The sequence below is a fragment of the Diadema antillarum genome, unplaced genomic scaffold (genome assembly GCF_040938485.1).
Source record: "Diadema antillarum isolate AM-2024a unplaced genomic scaffold, OU_Dant_1.0 seq00001384_RagTag, whole genome shotgun sequence".
In the NCBI taxonomy this organism is placed as follows: Eukaryota; Metazoa; Echinodermata; class Echinoidea; order Diadematoida; family Diadematidae; genus Diadema; species Diadema antillarum.
In genome coordinates this window covers 548,167-565,635 of record NW_027272140.1, presented here as the reverse complement: position 1 = coordinate 565,635, position 17,469 = coordinate 548,167, and the positions used below count along the sequence as shown (strand labels likewise).

The window sequence follows — 17,469 nt, the reverse complement described above, 5'->3', positions numbered from 1 at the left end:
GTCGACGTTTTAATCCTCGTATATACCTAACACTCTTTATGTTACATGCTGATGTTATAAAATCAGGTTGTAGTTGTTTTAAAAACAACTGGAATGTTGAATTAAGGTCTCTTTGTTGATCTTCTGCTTGTCAATGTTTGCAACCAATCTTTCATTTTGATCAATTTTATTTGTGTTTTTAGAGTCCCTAGTCAAACACGGACAAGAGCATAAATGACATAGGCCCTACGTAATTCATTTGTGTTTTCTATGTCCCCAAGAATGCTCTAGTGCAACAGAGCATGACGATGACCAACGACCACGCGAAACGCACGCAGCAGAACGTGATCGACTGGCAGCAAAGGAACAACGAGCTCCTCAACGAGCAGCACGTGACGAGCACAGCAGCCATCGAAGGTGTGGTCCTGGGACAGCAAATGACTTCGTCAGAGCAGATGCAATCCGTCAATAAAGTCGTTTACAGCAATCCTGGTGTTATACCAGCAACGCACATACAGACACCGTATCATCCTGCATCCCAACGCTTAGATGTGAAACCATGGCAACCGAGAGGCTCTTTCTTCGGGTCTCGCGGTGCACGCACTCGTGGAGGAATGAACGAGTCGGCAACGTACGCGTCGCATTCCCGTGACTACGCGCACTACGACGGGTACGAGGCGCATCGCAGCAGGGGTTCGTCATACGCAATGCCTCACGGTCGATTTGTTCGGAGCCCTGGCACGACTGGCGGCAGGTCGTTCCAGAGAAGATCAAACCACCGACATCAGCATCTTGATCGCTTGCTGGATGGCTTCTTCGCTAACTTGAATAGAATCGAGAACCTGCTCACACAGCGGGGTATCAACGTGCCCGGGCCAAAGTCTTCCTCTCACGCTATAATTAATCCAACACAGCAGCAGCAAGCGCCCCAGCCAGCCAACCCGCAGCCACTGCCACAGCAATTCGTTGCCCCAGTTGCCCAACAGACGACAAGTCCGGTGATCTACTACAGTCCTCCGATCCAGCCGCTTCATTCCGAATTTATCGATCAGTCCGGTGGCGCCTCTGTCGATTCCACGTCTCAACCCATTACTCAGACAATCGTGCAACCAACAGAATTTGCACAGGCTGGAACGCAAGTCTACTAAAAGAGAGTGACTAACGTGAAAGTGTGTAGATGAATGTTGTCACCATGGTAACGCGGGAAACGTGACGTACAGTGTTCTCCTGGTGATATATCCGAGTGTGACTGAGTGCGTCTATGAGTGATTGCTGATTTAAATACAATGTTAGCGAAATATTGCTTGTATTTATACTTGTGCAAAATCACTGAGTGAAATATTCGGTCGCATGACTCATGGGTATGTACACTGTACATGTATCACGAAGTTGATCCCCGGATGTGAAGTTAATGTATCAGGAGGGGGTAATATGGGAAGCACCAGAGCGAGGAAGAATTTGAACAGAACTGTGACCATATGCAGTTTAAACATCTGTGTAACATGTAGGACAAATCATGTTAGTCGATTTAATGCGTAAATCGTTTATAAAATATCCACAATTATCAATAATCATGTGAACGTAGAAAAAACATTGATTTGACACAGACTACGAGATTATGCAAAATAACTTTAAAAGCAGGAGAGAACAACTTTATTTTATTTCCTTTGGACGCTTGATGAAGAAAAAGGTTGAGCCTGCCCCGTATGGTGCACGTCACGAGTTCGACACCCACGAATCATACAGCCCCTACAGCCCATGAGTTCGACGCTTAAGCAAACAAGGTCCAGGAAAGAATCGAACTCAAAGGCCTTATTTGCCTAGTGTCAAGCTCATGGGCTGTATGACTCATGGGCTGTATGACTCATGGGCTGTATGACTCGTGGACCCTTTTTTTTTTTCCAGTGTCGAACTCGTGAGCTGTATGACACGTAGGTGTCGGTCTCGTGGGATGAACCCGCCTCCCAATTATTGTCCAATAGCCTATCCTGATCCTGATAGATGCAACGGAAGATAGGCTTCTACCAATGTTATAGCAGATTGTGGGACAAGCTTTCATTCATTCCTGTGGACTTTCTCAAGCCAAGTGATCACATTTAGCTTGAAAAAGGACACAGGATTTGATCGAAAGCTTGCCGTCAAATGCTAAAGGTTGGTAGAAGCCTATAACATCTGTTGTATGATCATCCTCAACCAATACAAATTTTCTGTAACTTGTAGATCCTATTACATGTAAAATCATGTCTTTTCATTCAGCTCCGGGATGAAATTTTGTCGAAACATAATCTTGATGCGTAAGCTGACAAGTGCTATCTTGAGGATTTTGAAATGATGAGACCACAAACCGTGTGTTGCAAAACAAAACAAAACAAAACAAAACAAAAAACAAAACAAAACGCAATTGCTTGGATGGGGGACTTTCTTTGTTACCATGTACAACCTGAATAAAACTCGTGTGAAAGTACCCGTCATGTATGATAACGACTAGAACTTAATATACCGCATTGAAGTTGTATCTAAAGGAAATTAATACTTCGGGTGCGTTACAAAATACAGAATGCTGTATGAAATGTAATGAACATGTCCAAAAACATTGGAAACAGTGTGACGTGTTCAAGCAGAGCTGGGATGTGTACAATGTATGTTTCTATGGCTGATACGAGGTTGCGTGTTCATGCATGATAATACATTATCATGATGACTTCCGCTTACATCTAGATTCGGGGTCTCCTGTCCTGGCAGGTTGCTTTGCTGTGGTGTAACAATAAAATTTTCTACACGTGCACAATAAATTTCTAAAAATGTGCTGCAGTAAGATTGGAATATAACCTAGAGAGCTACAAGCGAATAAATCTGTAGCATTCAACAAATATACATTTTCTTCGTGGTTTGGTTTTTACACGTGTCGGCTGAAGTTGTGCGAAACTGAGTATTTTTCGTTTTCTCCTGTGGAGTATCAAATTCCTAACCCTGTTGCATCTAAAAGGTGACGGTTGACTGAAATGAAGTAAGGTTCTGATATCGACCAGACTTTGAATTAAATCTTGATTAGATTATAGCTGTTTCTGCATCTACTCGTGTGCAATGGATAACAAATAAGTGACGTAGCGTGCCAACTCATTTGATGATTTAGTCAAACACGAGAAATAGATAAACATTTGATGAGTTTTTGTCATACAGATAAATCTTTCTTTAAAGCAGATTGAGTAAAAATTGCAAAATATACCCAGAGAAAGTCTGAGAAAAATATAACGCGGACTACGACCATCCCGATCATCACATCCCGACTTGTTGGAAGGCAGCTCCAGCAAGCTATAATAGGATAAGATTAAAAAGAGGAGAGTATTTCACAAAATTAACAGACACGAGCGAGTCTGAGCTTCAATCGATTGCCGGGCATGCACGTTAGTATTTTTTTTTTTTGTTTTTTTTTTCTTCTGTTTTGTATTTTTGTTTTTGTGTTCTCAAAGCGGGACGTTGTCTTTTACGGCAAGGGGTTTTATGACTTGCAGCTTTGGACGATAAAAGTTTTGCTTGGCTAGTGCTGACGGCTTTTAATAAATTTACTGTTGCCTTTGCTCGTTGCAATCTCTTCAAACTTGCGGTGACTTATCTTCAACAAAACCACAGCGAAGATGTTATATTTCGGACAAGAGAGTTAAAGGAAATTGTCTCTCTTTCGTTTTACCTCATCCTAACATTTCGGAGTGCATTAATTTTATCGTTACTTCAGTCATTCTAAAATGACTCTATGACTGAATATCAAAAGTTACTTAAATTCAACAGTATATAATTTGTCTCTGCTTAATTAGATTTTAGTTGCAAAAGTCTGAAGCAGTTGGTATATGTGTGGCTTATAATGTTTGCTGTAGATGGCGGTCAAAAACAGAAGAAGAAGAAGAAGAAGAAGAAGAAGAAGAAGAAGAAGAAGAAGAAGAAGAAGAAGAAAATCGAACGCTACTTCAAGCTTCAGGGACTGTGCTAGGTTATTTACCTTTCCAGCCTTTCCAGCCTTCCACGCCCAAAGTGACACAAACTATGCGAAACTGCGCTCTTGACTCGTGTCTCGCTCCTAGCCTCAAAGGACAAGTTTACCTTCATAGACATGTAGGTTGAGTGAATGCAGCAATATTAGTAGAACACATCAGTGAGAGTTTGAGGAAAATTGGACAACCCGTTCAAAAGTTGCGAATTTTTAAAGTTTCTGCTCAATCTCGGCTGGATGAGAAGACTACTATAGCTTGTGATGTCACGTGTGTACCCCAACGATATAAAGAAAGTATAAAGAAAAATCAACATAATTTCATTTTTCTCGCATAACAAAAGAATACTTGACTTCTCTCTTTCAGAAGGCAAGGGGGATAGTATAACCCTTAACATACTTTTCATGTATATCAGTAACAAGTCGAAGAAATGTGCACTTTATTCAAAAAGTAAAGTTTTGTGAAATTCTCTTTTTAATTTCCTTATATCGTTCTACGCATGTGACATCATACACCGTAGTTATAGTCTTATCATCCAGCAGTGATTGCGCAGATACTTTAAAATTCATAACCTTTGAATGGATTATCGGATTTTCCTCACGCTTTCACAGATATGTTATAATATTGTTGCATTCACTCAATCCACGTGTATATGAAGATGGACTTGTCCTTTAATTTACCAGACTCAGGGGCGGATCCAGGAATTCCGTAAATGGGAGGCTCCCTTGGAAAAAAAAAAGGGGGGGGGGGCGCACGCGCCCCACCAATTTTTTTTTCTCTTTACTTCTTTTGTTACAAAAAAAAAAAAAAAAAAAAAAAAAAAAAGAGGGGGCGCCTGCGCCCCCGGCCCCCTGGTGACACTTGCCAGAGGCCTAAACCTGCAACAATTGCCATTGTCATTGACTTCAAATCACGGAGCTACTAGCTCAATGTTGAAACGTACCAACACAACAGGTGGCCGATGAAAGGAATATGGTCAAGAGAATCAATCCTGACAGCATGGTCACACACAAAAGTCGAGTTAAAACCTTATAGATAGAATTAGCGACTGAACGTCATAAAATCGACAGTGGTTTCAGCTCGCTGACCATACTCCTGCTTGGGTCATCATTGACCGTTGCCCGAAACGAAAGGGACAAGCCTCTGCTCTCGCTGAAAATGGAGACGACAACAGTTTACTGAAAAGTTTTTAAAGATATATGCATATTCAGGGATGCGAAGTAATGAAAAGGCAAGAGATGAGCATCTTATGCTTCATTGTCGAAGAGGCGTAAAGAAAGAAACAGTGGCAGATAATCTCATTTCAAGGGATTCGATCCAGACGGGTCATTGCACTAATCTGCGCGAACTTTTGTTGGACCTATCCTGCAAAGAACAAGGGCGCTATTCGAGTCAAATGACAGGGTCCTGCGATCCGACGTGCTTCAAGTTCCCCGTACACGGGGACAAGGAAATTTTCAATGCATGTTTCCAGAATACGGCCTTGCAAAGAGCTGCGTGGTCACTGGACACTATCTTGCCCAGTCATGCGGTTTTGCTTTGTTTTGTCTTGTTTTGTTCTATTAATCCGCCAAACGAGCCCTGTCTATTAAACGGAATGGAAAATATCGCTGTTGCTGGAACTGCAGAGATGGATCCAACAACACCTATCGACTTTTCTAATTTGCGTGTTATAGTTGCTACCTATGTCACTGTTCCCAGAGAAACGTTATAAACCCCGGCCACGATTTTCATCTTGCGCCCGATTTTGATGAATAATGTTAGCTTGATTTCATTCCTTTGCCCTATTTATACTTCAGCAGGGACTAGCACTGGACTTGAATTCAAAGTCTCCCTGATTTCTGCACATGGCTCTGAAAATATTTACACACACACACACACACACACACACAAGCGCGTGCACACACACACCCACAAACCCAACTTGGGAATTACTCTTGCCTTTTGAGATGAACTGCATTTATCTCGCTAATTATTGCTCTATGGAACCTTCTTGGGTTTTAATGCGGTCCCCTGGGAGCCCTTTAATGGGTGTGATGTGATACAAGTATGCAGAAAAACAAAATGGAAGGGGGCGGGGGGTAGTTTACTATCAACACAGACGAGCACATACAGTGGCAGAAATATAAACCGAGCACACACTCACACGTACACACACACACACGTGCACACACACACGCAATGTTGTGTGACCCGTGAAAATATTTTCCGATTGCAAGACATTTACGTGTATTCATACTATACCCCTATCCTTACAGTTAATTTGGCTTACTAAGTATATGTATAAGAAACAATGAATATGGAAAATGTCATCCAGGAAGCAAACATTATATTACAGGGGCGGATCCAGGGGGGGGTTTCATCAATTTAATCAGCGCTGACAAGCTGTCAGTCCCTGACAATTTCAGTAAAATCCTTGGTTTTGACTGGCTGAGAAGCTTTGGTCACTGACTGTTACTATGGTGATTGTAAGAGACTGACAACTTTGATGAAACGCTCCCCAGGAATTCCATAAAGGGGAGGCGCCTCTACGAAATTAAGGGGGGGGGGGGGTGCACACGCCCCCATTCTTATATCTTTTGTGCACCCGGTACGCCCCTATGGATCCTCCACTGTATCATGAGGGCATTTTTGAGCCATCAAGCCCTACAAACTAGATTTTTGTGGTTTAATGCTATTTTTAATCCTATTTTTTTATGCATCGACAGTGTTTCATAATAAGGTGGAAATTCTTTCCATTTGAGTTCTTCGTTATACACTTTGTTCTTTTCAAATGCAAGATTTCCAAAAAGTCTCAGAATTGTTGAATCTATATCTGCTTCCTAAATTGGCAACACATAAATTCTACAAATAAAAGTTCTTGCTTCTCCCTCAAATCGGCAGTTTGTTGTACATTCTCTGTTCTTGCACAGAGTCGACAAATCAATCCAGTGTAAGCTAATCTTTCTCAAATATAAGATACACGATAAATTCTGGCGGGTATTTCATGAAGCGTTTTGGTCAAATATTTTTCTGACAAGCTGTTATAAGCTACTGAAATCCTTGCATCTGATTGGCTGAGAGCAAATTTGTCCGACCAATATGTCAGACAAAACGCTTCATGAAATGCCCCAGAGGTGCCAATCTAGTGATAATGTGACGATTGTTTCTGCTGCAAATTCACCCAATACCTTCCAATCCTGGTTATAACTTGTAAAAACTCACAGATTAGACACTTCTGACTTCACTAGATGCCTGCTACAAGCAGTGGAAAACATTTAAGACGATATTAAAGCAGTATTATGTATTAACATCTTTTCTAGTGGGTCCCATTATGAGTTAGCACTGACAATCGGCAGTCTTACCCAGTATCATTACTACTGAACAATTTTTGAAACTTAGGAGAGCTTACACCAATATGGCCATACACACTCATGATCAACAAAAAACAACAACACACAAACAAACAAAAAAACAAACAAAAACAAACAAAAACAACCACACAAACAGACCTGCATGCAATTAAACCTCGTGTGCATCATGATACTGTACTCTTAAGCCATTCATCTGGGAACATTTCCATAAATGTCCATCAGTCATAGACTTTGCAAGTAAACAACACCAGATCAAGAAAATATTTGGGAATGGTTGACATTTAATCATTTTTTTTCTAAACATTTGTACATAATTGAGCCCTACAGGATTTCATTATTTCATTGATGCATCTCCATCGGGACATGATCTCGTAATATAAGCCCATAAAATCATTCACAAATATGACAACTTCTATCAAACAAAATATGTGGAGCAGTACATATTTTACACAGAATACAAAACAAAGAAAAAGTAAAGCTACACAGAAAAATGTAAGTACTGCATACAATTATCACCAGTTCATACAAAGCACCCACACTGATCTTAATCTTAACAAATGACATAACGAGAAGTATAATACATGTAAAATGGCACAGACTAGGGCGCGATTCTCTTGCTATTGACACTGTTACTACCAATATTCTTCAAAGTTCCCAGGGAAAGGGACATTTTTTTTTCTCTCAGAAATATTTCCCTTTTCCAGTTAGACATAAAAACAAGACAACAGTGTTAGTAGTGTGTATCTGCATCTCCTATGCTAAGCGATGCATTTGTTGATTTGGAACAGGAAGCGACCATAACTTCAAGATTTTTATCACCGATTTACTCGAGAAATATGTCTCACATGGAGGTAAAAATCTGACAAAACTCACAAACCACACTTTATTCCAATGTGGAATGTCTGTAGCAGTAAATCATGAACAAAGCATGTACACATGTTTGCCTTGGGATGCATGAAATCTTTTCAAACACGTGACCATTTACTTACGAACATTTTAATTAGCTTCAAACATGTAGAATAGCAGATGGATAGCAGCAGTGAACCACACAAGAAAACATGCGAATGATACTGACCCCTCGTGGTTCACCCCAGGTGACGAACAATAGTCAGCAAACAGTATCAACCAGGCACCAGTGTGCCATACTCTTGAATAAATGAACCATGCAGCTGTACCTCACCATCAGGCATTTACAATGTATAGTTTTAAGAACTGACCACACACTGACTCTAGAGGGCATCTGCCAGTTCATGCAATCATGGTCAATGGTTACAAGAACCAGTGTTGCATATGTGCGCAGAAAATTCAAACACCAAGTGTCAAACTCCATCATATGGATGTGTCCTTATGTGTCCTTAACATACTGATATAACAACAACACTTAAACTGCACTTGCTTGTAAAGACCAGCATAAGCAAATACACCGCAACCATCACAGCCAGATTGTATGATTTTTAATCTAAGGAACCTGTTACATCATGAGGCCCATGAAAACTGAAAAATAAATTTTCAATTTAATATATATGTATGTCTAGAAAGAATGTTACTTGATTTATCACATGGATTCCTTCTCGATACATGCTAACTTGGAGGTAGGAGCTGTAAACATGGTTTTATTTTGGTCATTGTCGCAGTATGGCATGTAATGTGTTTACTTCGCACCCACGTCACATCCTTCAGGGTTTGAGGTAATGATACACTAATGGGCCCACACCTACACTTGTAACCCATTACCATGTTACTTGATAAGGTCACAGAAAGTAGGAGCAAACTACTCTGGGGTGGTTTGGCTAAAGTTTGACATCTTATTTACCTCCAGTCCACTATAAAAGTTCTAGAGTTTTTTAAATTCTTTTTTTTTTTTTTATTGTGAAACTATGTGGTCATTTTTGAAGAAGTATGCTAGTATGGTATTTCACGTTTAATGCTACATTCATATAGCTTCCATTTTGCATCGTATTTTGCCTTTCCATATCTCTTCCCTAATTCTATGGGGAGGAAAGACAGCAACACTTAGAAGAGGTACATCATCATCATTAGGGAGCTTTAGATTTTCGACGCGCGGACGTTCAAAGGAAAAAACATGTTCTGAGCTTGCGCAGTAGCGCGCGTAAAGTCAATCTATTTTTAGCTTGCGTCGCCTGAGTTGTTTACTACGCGTACTGGGCTATTTTCACGTCCGCACAGTTTGCGACGTAGAGAGCTTCTTCATGCACTGATCATGGGGGCGCGATTTTATTTTTTGTACGTTGCGTCCCAGCGTAATCTAAAGCTACTTTTCCACACGACGCAGGGAGAAGAGAACGTCCAGTGCAAGCGTCGGCTCAAACGTCCGCGCGTCAAAATCTAAAGCTCCCTATTATCTCAAATTAAAGGCATGACACGATTATGCCATTGCTTGTATAAAAAACAGACAAAAGGAGAGGTAGACATATAACGATTCAGTTTGGCGATATGTGGTCTGTCTCAACACTGGGAGTAACAACTTCACAGTTTGACACGCAAACATGACGCTCACGGAGCTTGTCAGAACCATGCCAAGACAAACGCATGCGTACATTCACACAACGTCACAGAAACAGTGTATGAGCAAGATTTACCACACACTGAAGAATATCAGCTATTAAGTCTAAGTCACCTAAAAAAAAAAAATGAGTTGCACATGTTGAGTTACCTATACGTCTACACTGCACTTTTCTTTTGCCTGTGTATTGCTGACGAAAGACATGCAGTCCCACAATGGATGATTGCCACTCACATCATTAACGAGTGCAAAATTTTTTGTACAGAAAGACAAAATATCAACCACGTAGAATACAGACTGACATTTGTGGATTAAAGAGCCATCTAAGACACAATACCAAAACCTTGCTCACATACAAAGAGCAGTGAAACAATTTTTGAAATCATCACATTGCTACTTTGAAAGATTTTTCTTTTCTTTTTGATAGCCTACATCCCAATCCATGAGAAAATAAATAGATTTTCAGAAAATTGGCAACAATTTGTGACGCGGCACACTTCTGACAAGACGAGGAGCTGATGTCTATACACCTTACAGCAACGTCATCTACAAATCATTATGTACATTTTACAATTATTGCCTTTTACATCAAACTTTCTGGATGATTAACTCCATTACATACCAAGCAACATTGTAATTGCAACATCTCTTTTGCATATTCAGACACTTTTGCGATACATATTTTGGAAATTTCCACAGGGTTGACTTTTCACACACCACTTGCAGGTAATATAAATAGCTACAATTTTTCGTGTTATTTTTGTGCTTTTTCTTTTCGTGCACAGAATAAGATTCTCCATACAGTTTACTGAATATACCTCTTGGAGAAAAATCACTATATATAGAACATTGGCATCTGTACAAAATATATACCTCCACTGCTATTCTGTTGCATGTAGTTTGTACAAACCTACAGTTGAACTATCTACTACTCCCTCCTCCACTGGAAAGGAAGATCTGCTCACTCGACATCTGTGTAGAACACTGCTGAAAATAGAGCATACACCAATCCCTGCCTGTGGGACTGTGGTGCAGCTTGTGGAAGGAATGTTCACTGTCAGTCTCAATTCATCTCTCCTCTCCCTAAATTTTGATCCCTCTCTCCAGTACCGGTGGCATCTTTTTTTTTTTGCCACAAATCCATCTCACATAGTTTGAGGGCAATGGCGGTTCAAAAAATTTGGCATTTATCAAAGGCTAAAACAGTCTCTATTAAACTTACTTTAGCATAGCAAACAGCATCAGCCAAACCTGTATGCCTCTCTTTTGACATTTTTGCTGAGACCTTTCTAATTTATATTTGTTTGTCTTAAACATTTGAAGCAAAAACTCACACTTAGAAACATTTATCATTTGCCCTAAGAGTCTATTTTCTCTGTAACTGATCTGCATGCAGGGCACTTTTTTCCCCACACACCTATTTCATTACAACCCTTATTATCTGTGTCAGCACAAGTCAGTCTATCTACTGGAATAGCTTCCAAGTCATTGTTGAATGCTTCTTTCAGTAAAAGCCTGATGGGAAAGAGTAACAACTTGCCACTTACAGACTAATCAAGCAGCAGTCAACATGTTCACATAGACGTTGTCATCATTAGAGGTTGCTCATGTTGTGAATCCTCAGTGAAACTGGGCCTGCAGGTCTACATTGTCTATGAATGAATGAATTACAAATGAATGGGACAGCTGAGAAAAAAAAAGGAAGAATCCCAGACAATTCTTCCAACAATGATATACAGCAAAGAAATGAGGAAAGTTGGGTTCATTCTGTCTTAATGAAATGGACCAATCAAGAGTCACACTGTGCCATGGTGGCACCCTCAGGCAAATCGATGTGCCAACATATATCAACTTTTCACATGGATCAACATTTCAATCTATTTGGTTAATGCAAAGTCACACAGCACTTACCAGAGTCTAGCAAATTCATTCACTTTTTTCTTTGTCATGCAGCCATTAGAAAGATGAAACTGACAACGAATAAGAGTAGTTTGTCAGACACATGTACAGGTTAGGTGGATATTAAGTATTTTTGACTTTCGCTGAACTGTATAGAAGAACTCTATACAAACACGAGCACTTTTTTCTTCACTAATTTCACACAAATCTGCATAGATATGAAGTTTCCTTTGCAAAGTTCTTGAAAGGGGGAGTGTGTCATAGGACACAAGCTCCTCCTTTACAGCCAGTATCCTGTCCTCAAGAAGTTACTCCCACATGATATCTGGAAGTCAGTCCGTCGCGTCAGCAACCCTTCAGGTTCTTTGGCGCAGCAACGAAAGCTTCACAGTGCTGGGTGGTGACAAGAATGTCCTACCAAAGGTATCAGCAAATGTCAGTCTCTTGCAAGTCTCTGCCCCACACCAGATGGTACCCTTCCCTTTCACTCTTTGACTTCCCCTTGGCTTCCCTAATTGCAATTTGGTACCAGGAGGGAATAGACCTGTGACAAGCCAAAAACTCTAGGATTTTCGACTATTTGTCTGATTTGAACTAGACGGTATTTAACAAGAAATGAAAACAAAAAAATTCCTCTTGAATGAAATTGTCAGTGAAGAGTTCATACATTTCTGTTGAAGAGATTGTTGGGAATAAAAATATTCCATTAGGAATTGTGTCTTCTGTTATCCAATCCAAACTGCCTCACTACGTGTGATGTTGGTATTTTACTGGCAAAAGAAAAGTAGAAAGGAGAAGGAAAAAAATGGCTTCCACCTGTAAAAATAACACAGGGCTGCATAGTTTGGTCAGATTGTGTTCTGCTGTGAATGATAGCAATAATCGTGTCATGTGACCATGACACTCACACGATACTTTGTCTACCACCCTCCACGTCAGGTGACTTGCCAGTAAATCCCTGCCCTGGGGCAGCAAACAACAGACTGGAAGTGATTAAAACAAAAAAACAAAACTCATAACAAGCAAATGACTGAATGATGATAAAAAAGGGGGCCTTATTCTCCCGACACAGTTCATGGGGATATGATTACACCATCTAAATGTATCCATTACCAATATGGAGCATACATAATTATGCTCCACTGCATGGGTACTGTAAAAGTGGAAATTTTCGCGGTGTTCAAATTTTCGCGCATTTCGCGCAACCAGAAACTAGCGCGAAAATAAAAGCACGCGAATATGTTTGCTTGCCATATGTGCCTGTGCGTGATGTCTTGATTCCGCGGAATTAAAAACACGCGAAACTCTTCCGACCCGGCCAAGCGCGAAAAATTAGTCACGCGAAAATATCCACTTTTACAGTAACTTGATCCACGAATGCTTACATTCCCACATGCATACAACCCTTTACTACATGAACATCCTTTGACTGCTCGTTGAAAAAGCACAATCTATCTTCCCCTCTCTGCCTCTCGCTAGTCTATCAGTTCTGTTATTTGGGTGAGTCGGGCGTCTGCGGGGACTCTTCTTCCACGGAGTCCTTCAGCGGCTCCTTGGATATCGACTCCGGGATGATGCTGCGACCAATGTCCAGCAGCTTCTCGCGCTGGAGCTCGGGCATGGCCCCGGGCTGGATCCCGTCCACGGGGTTGGGCGGCTGCATGGCCTTCAGCTGCAGGTTCTCATTGTCCACCGTGTCGTACTTTTCGCGGTGCAGCTCCTGCAGGTTGACCACGCAATGGAAGATGTCGTACTTCCGCTGCAGGTGGCCCTTCAGGAAGAGGAAGTTGGTGAGGTACGAGACCAGGACTATCGTCAGGAACGATAGGGACATGGCGAACGTGCGGAAGGGGAAGAGCTGGCCATCGTCCTCATTGTACATCGGGTACCTGATGAATGTGGGGATCTTGAGGGTGGCCTCGCCCCCTCCCAGCCTCAAGAAGAGGCCAACGATGTACCCCAATAGCGAGCCGTACGTGTTGCAGTTCGTAAAGTATACCACGCAGAAGAGTTGCGGGAAGAGTATGACGTAGACAAAGTCCGAGCAAAGGAACCAGAGGGCGTAGACGGACTTGATGGTGAGACCCAGTGCCAAGGCCAGGGCAGTGATAACAATGATGGAGATGCGAAGGACCCAGAGGAGTTCATACTCGGTCGCCTGAGTGGAAGAAATACATACAGGAGAGATGCTGCTATTCAAATCTGAGTGAGACCACTGGTAATCACTTACCCATCCATAAATTCTTCTAGAGCAGCAGCTTTACTATAGAGTGAAATTGTCATTGTTTATTTTCCGTATGAGTACAGAGAGAAAGTGGCAATACTGCCTTTGACAAATCATCCAATTTCCTTTCATCGACTTTGACTCTGTTCCACTAAAAAACCTTAAAAAACATGATTACGGGACTTGCCTAACAGAAGTTGTGTCATTTCCCCCCCCCCCCCCAAAAAAAAAAAAAAAAAATGTGAAATGAGCCAAGACCTTTCATCCCTGTCATTTCTTGAAATGAATTATTTTCTATCCTTTTTTTTCACACCACAAAATAATTATCAGATAAATTCACAAGCACAAAATTGTTGTTGGAATATGGGTTTTAGCAAAGCTACAATGAACTGCAACCTTGACTGTCGACCTTTTACTACTATGATGCCAACAATCAGTACAAAATTATGGCAACATTGGAAATTCTGAGTTTGGGTTAGAAAATGAACTTTTCAGTCAAAGTCTATTGACCTTGGTGATTCAAAGATTTTTTTTCCCCTGACTGTAATAAACATAGCTACATCTCATGAAGCATACCTGGGCCAGGTAGATTAAAAATTCACTGGAAGGGCTTTTCTTAAAGGTACTGTTTACCATTGGGAGCAATGATTTAAAAAATGTTTGAGTTATCACATTTGATGCATATTTGTAGGTCAGTTGTTTCACAAAACATCCTACCATATCAAAAAATTCTAAATAAGACGGACAGACAGACGAGGAGAGCACACTGCCTCCAGCATCTATCAGAGCAAAGGACCAGAATGGGAGGAGTGAAAGAAGAAGATAAACTAATCCCTCCTCCAGTGGCCGACCGGAACACTCACGGATTGCCTGAAGACAAGCTTGTAGACATTTCTGACAAACATCGAGCTGGCTGATAGGATGGAGGAGTCGGCGGAGGACATGACCGCGGCGGAGACGGCCCCGAGACCAATGAAGGAGACCGCTGGAGGGGTCAGGTACTGGACCACCAGAGGCAGAATCAGTGCCGGTTCATCCACTGGGTTGGTCTTGTTCAAGTCTAGCTTTGTTTTGGACCAGTCTACATCACCAAGGTAGAAAGACAAAACAAAACAAAACAAGGGGGAGAAAGGGAGAAAGGTCACTTATAATTAACGTCAAATGCAACACGCCACTGAAAAGTGCCTTACTTAACTGGTACAGCCTCCTTCGAAATATCACATTCATTTTCCTAGTATTAATCATGAATTTTTTCACACAACAATCAGATATTTTGGACCTAAGCTGTGGAATGAGGATGCTCCTCTTTGTCGTGCTTCAAAGATGAATTTGAAGGAAAACATTTTCATTCATACACCAGTTCACCATATATCTGCAAATTTGTTTTTCTTTTCTGTTTCTGTGTTGTCTCTAATGTCATTTGCATTTTTTTGGTGAAAATTATATTTCGAACTTTCTTGGGACGAGCACTTGACAAGCCTTTGGCCTTCATTTGTCCCCCACATATGACATCACAGTCTGACCTCTCCTATTCGGACAATGTCGGGACCGGCCCTAATCCAGATAAGGGATTTGGTCGGATATGGGAGACTCAATATTCAATACACACAGCTGCCGAGGAACGATCACCTGTACCATGCCCTGATTTAATGAAAAAGTTTTCTGTCCATGCTTCTTGCGGTGATTTGGGGGTAGTGAATGTCTGAATGCACATTATTTAGATGAAAATTAGACGTGAATGTATGTTAATTATTGTGAGAATACTATGTAATTTATGTGAGTGTCTGTGGGAACTTTGTTGTGTGAGTTTGAAATCCTCCTTTCCCCGGTAATTATTACATTAAAAAAAGAAAATCACGCCAAGATTGCATCCAGATAATAGAGAGATCCGGATAAAGGGAGGCTGGATAGGACCGGTCGGACTGTATTCTGTTTTATACTATCTGCTTTAAAAAAAATATATATATATATGTATATATATATATATATATATATATATATATATACATAATTAGTGATTCATTCTGTAGCAGTTATTGTATCATCTTTTTTCTTTTTAACAAAATGTGAAATAAATGAACTGAACCTGACATTTTTTACCACCAGAATCATGATATATGGTGCTATGTGATTGTACAGGCAAATACACATTATATCATTTTACACAGGCTGTGCTCAAAAAGCTGATGCCTGATATTTTTCTTTCTACAGACCTTGGTCATTTATAGTTAAGTTGTCATAACAGAGCTTATGAAACATGCAACTACAAGTTAGCAGCAGCCTTCATTATTAAACAGTTTTGCCTCATTTTTGTTGCTAAATTTAATGCTAGATGTCTGACTTTCACATCATGTGCAGCTGACTTTGATACAGAGAGTGAAATTAGACAAACAGAATGGTAGAAGTCATATCCGGATAAGACAAAATCACAGGAAAGCGATTCAATTTTGAAGCTCCACATATTTTCACCACTGCAGTATTGGTCAAAAGCACACACTTACAAATCAAAAGAGTTGATGAAATATTTCCCCTCACAAGTTTCCCATTGATGCAAATAAAGCTTACAAACTTGCTTTTAGACATTTTTAGGAACTACATAACCTTTCCCACTAAAAGTTAGTATTGCTAGGCTATCATTAGACTGCAATAACTTGTTGCAAATGATATCTCTTATTCTTATTTATTAACCATCAAAACGAGGAATATTTAGTGGTGATTTTTTTTTTCTTTTTCTTTTTTACATGTCAAAGGGAGGTGATGTAAGATGATGGCAGCATCGTCTTTGCTCTTGTGATTGATATCATTGTATAATGAAATTATGTGAAACTGAGAAATTCCACAACTCTACTGTTTTGGGTTTGATTATGATGATAGCTTGACCACTATCCCTGTCTCATTTCACTTTTTTTTTTTCTTTTTTTTACAGTCAATTTAACTACAGTGTCAAATTGCAATTTTCACAGACAAACGTGCAATGGAAGGAAGTTAAAGGGGCTATACACTGCAAATTAATGTTGACTTGTATGGACTTGTAATACAGCAGCTTATGTTACCAAAAGAATATCTAAATATGTGCCATACATTTTACAATAACTTTTGTACAATTTTTCTTGAGATTGCTTGGATACACCCATTAAAAAACAAAACAAAACAAACTTCCAAACCAAGATTCTGTCAGTGACATCATCTGTCAATCACTGGCAAAGTATGAATATGATTAACAAAAGACGATAGAATGCACCATCCCTAGACTGAGCATAACTTTCATGTTTCCACATTACTAACATGATTAACAAAAGGCATTGCACTTCACCAGTGATCGACAGATGATGTCACTCAGACGGAATCTTGGTTTGGAGGGCTTTTTGTAGGCATATCGGGCATCTGAAGCCGTGCTTCCGTGCAACGCATCGTCAACGAAATTGGGGGAATCTGTGCATGCGTAAGTGGGTCTCTCTCTCTTGTCAATGTAATCCCTGAAGGAGTTACGAAGTATAATAGAAAAAT

The 17,469-nt window shown here is 40.4% G+C and overlaps 1 protein-coding gene across 1 annotated transcript in view; it reads right to left on the bottom strand.

Moving 5' to 3' along the window:
- Window positions 1-12,990: 12,990 nt before the first annotated feature.
- Window positions 12,991-17,469, bottom strand: part of LOC139708900 (high-affinity choline transporter 1-like) — a 98,754-nt gene continuing 94,275 nt past the window's right edge. Inside the window, exons 9-10 of the mRNA XM_071620863.1 lie at window positions 14,826-15,043; window positions 12,991-13,896 (exon numbers count right to left, since the gene is read on the bottom strand). Coding sequence (XP_071476964.1) covers window positions 13,231-13,896; window positions 14,826-15,043 — 884 coding nt within the window. The 3' untranslated portion in view covers window positions 12,991-13,230. The remainder of the gene's footprint in view (window positions 13,897-14,825; window positions 15,044-17,469) is intronic.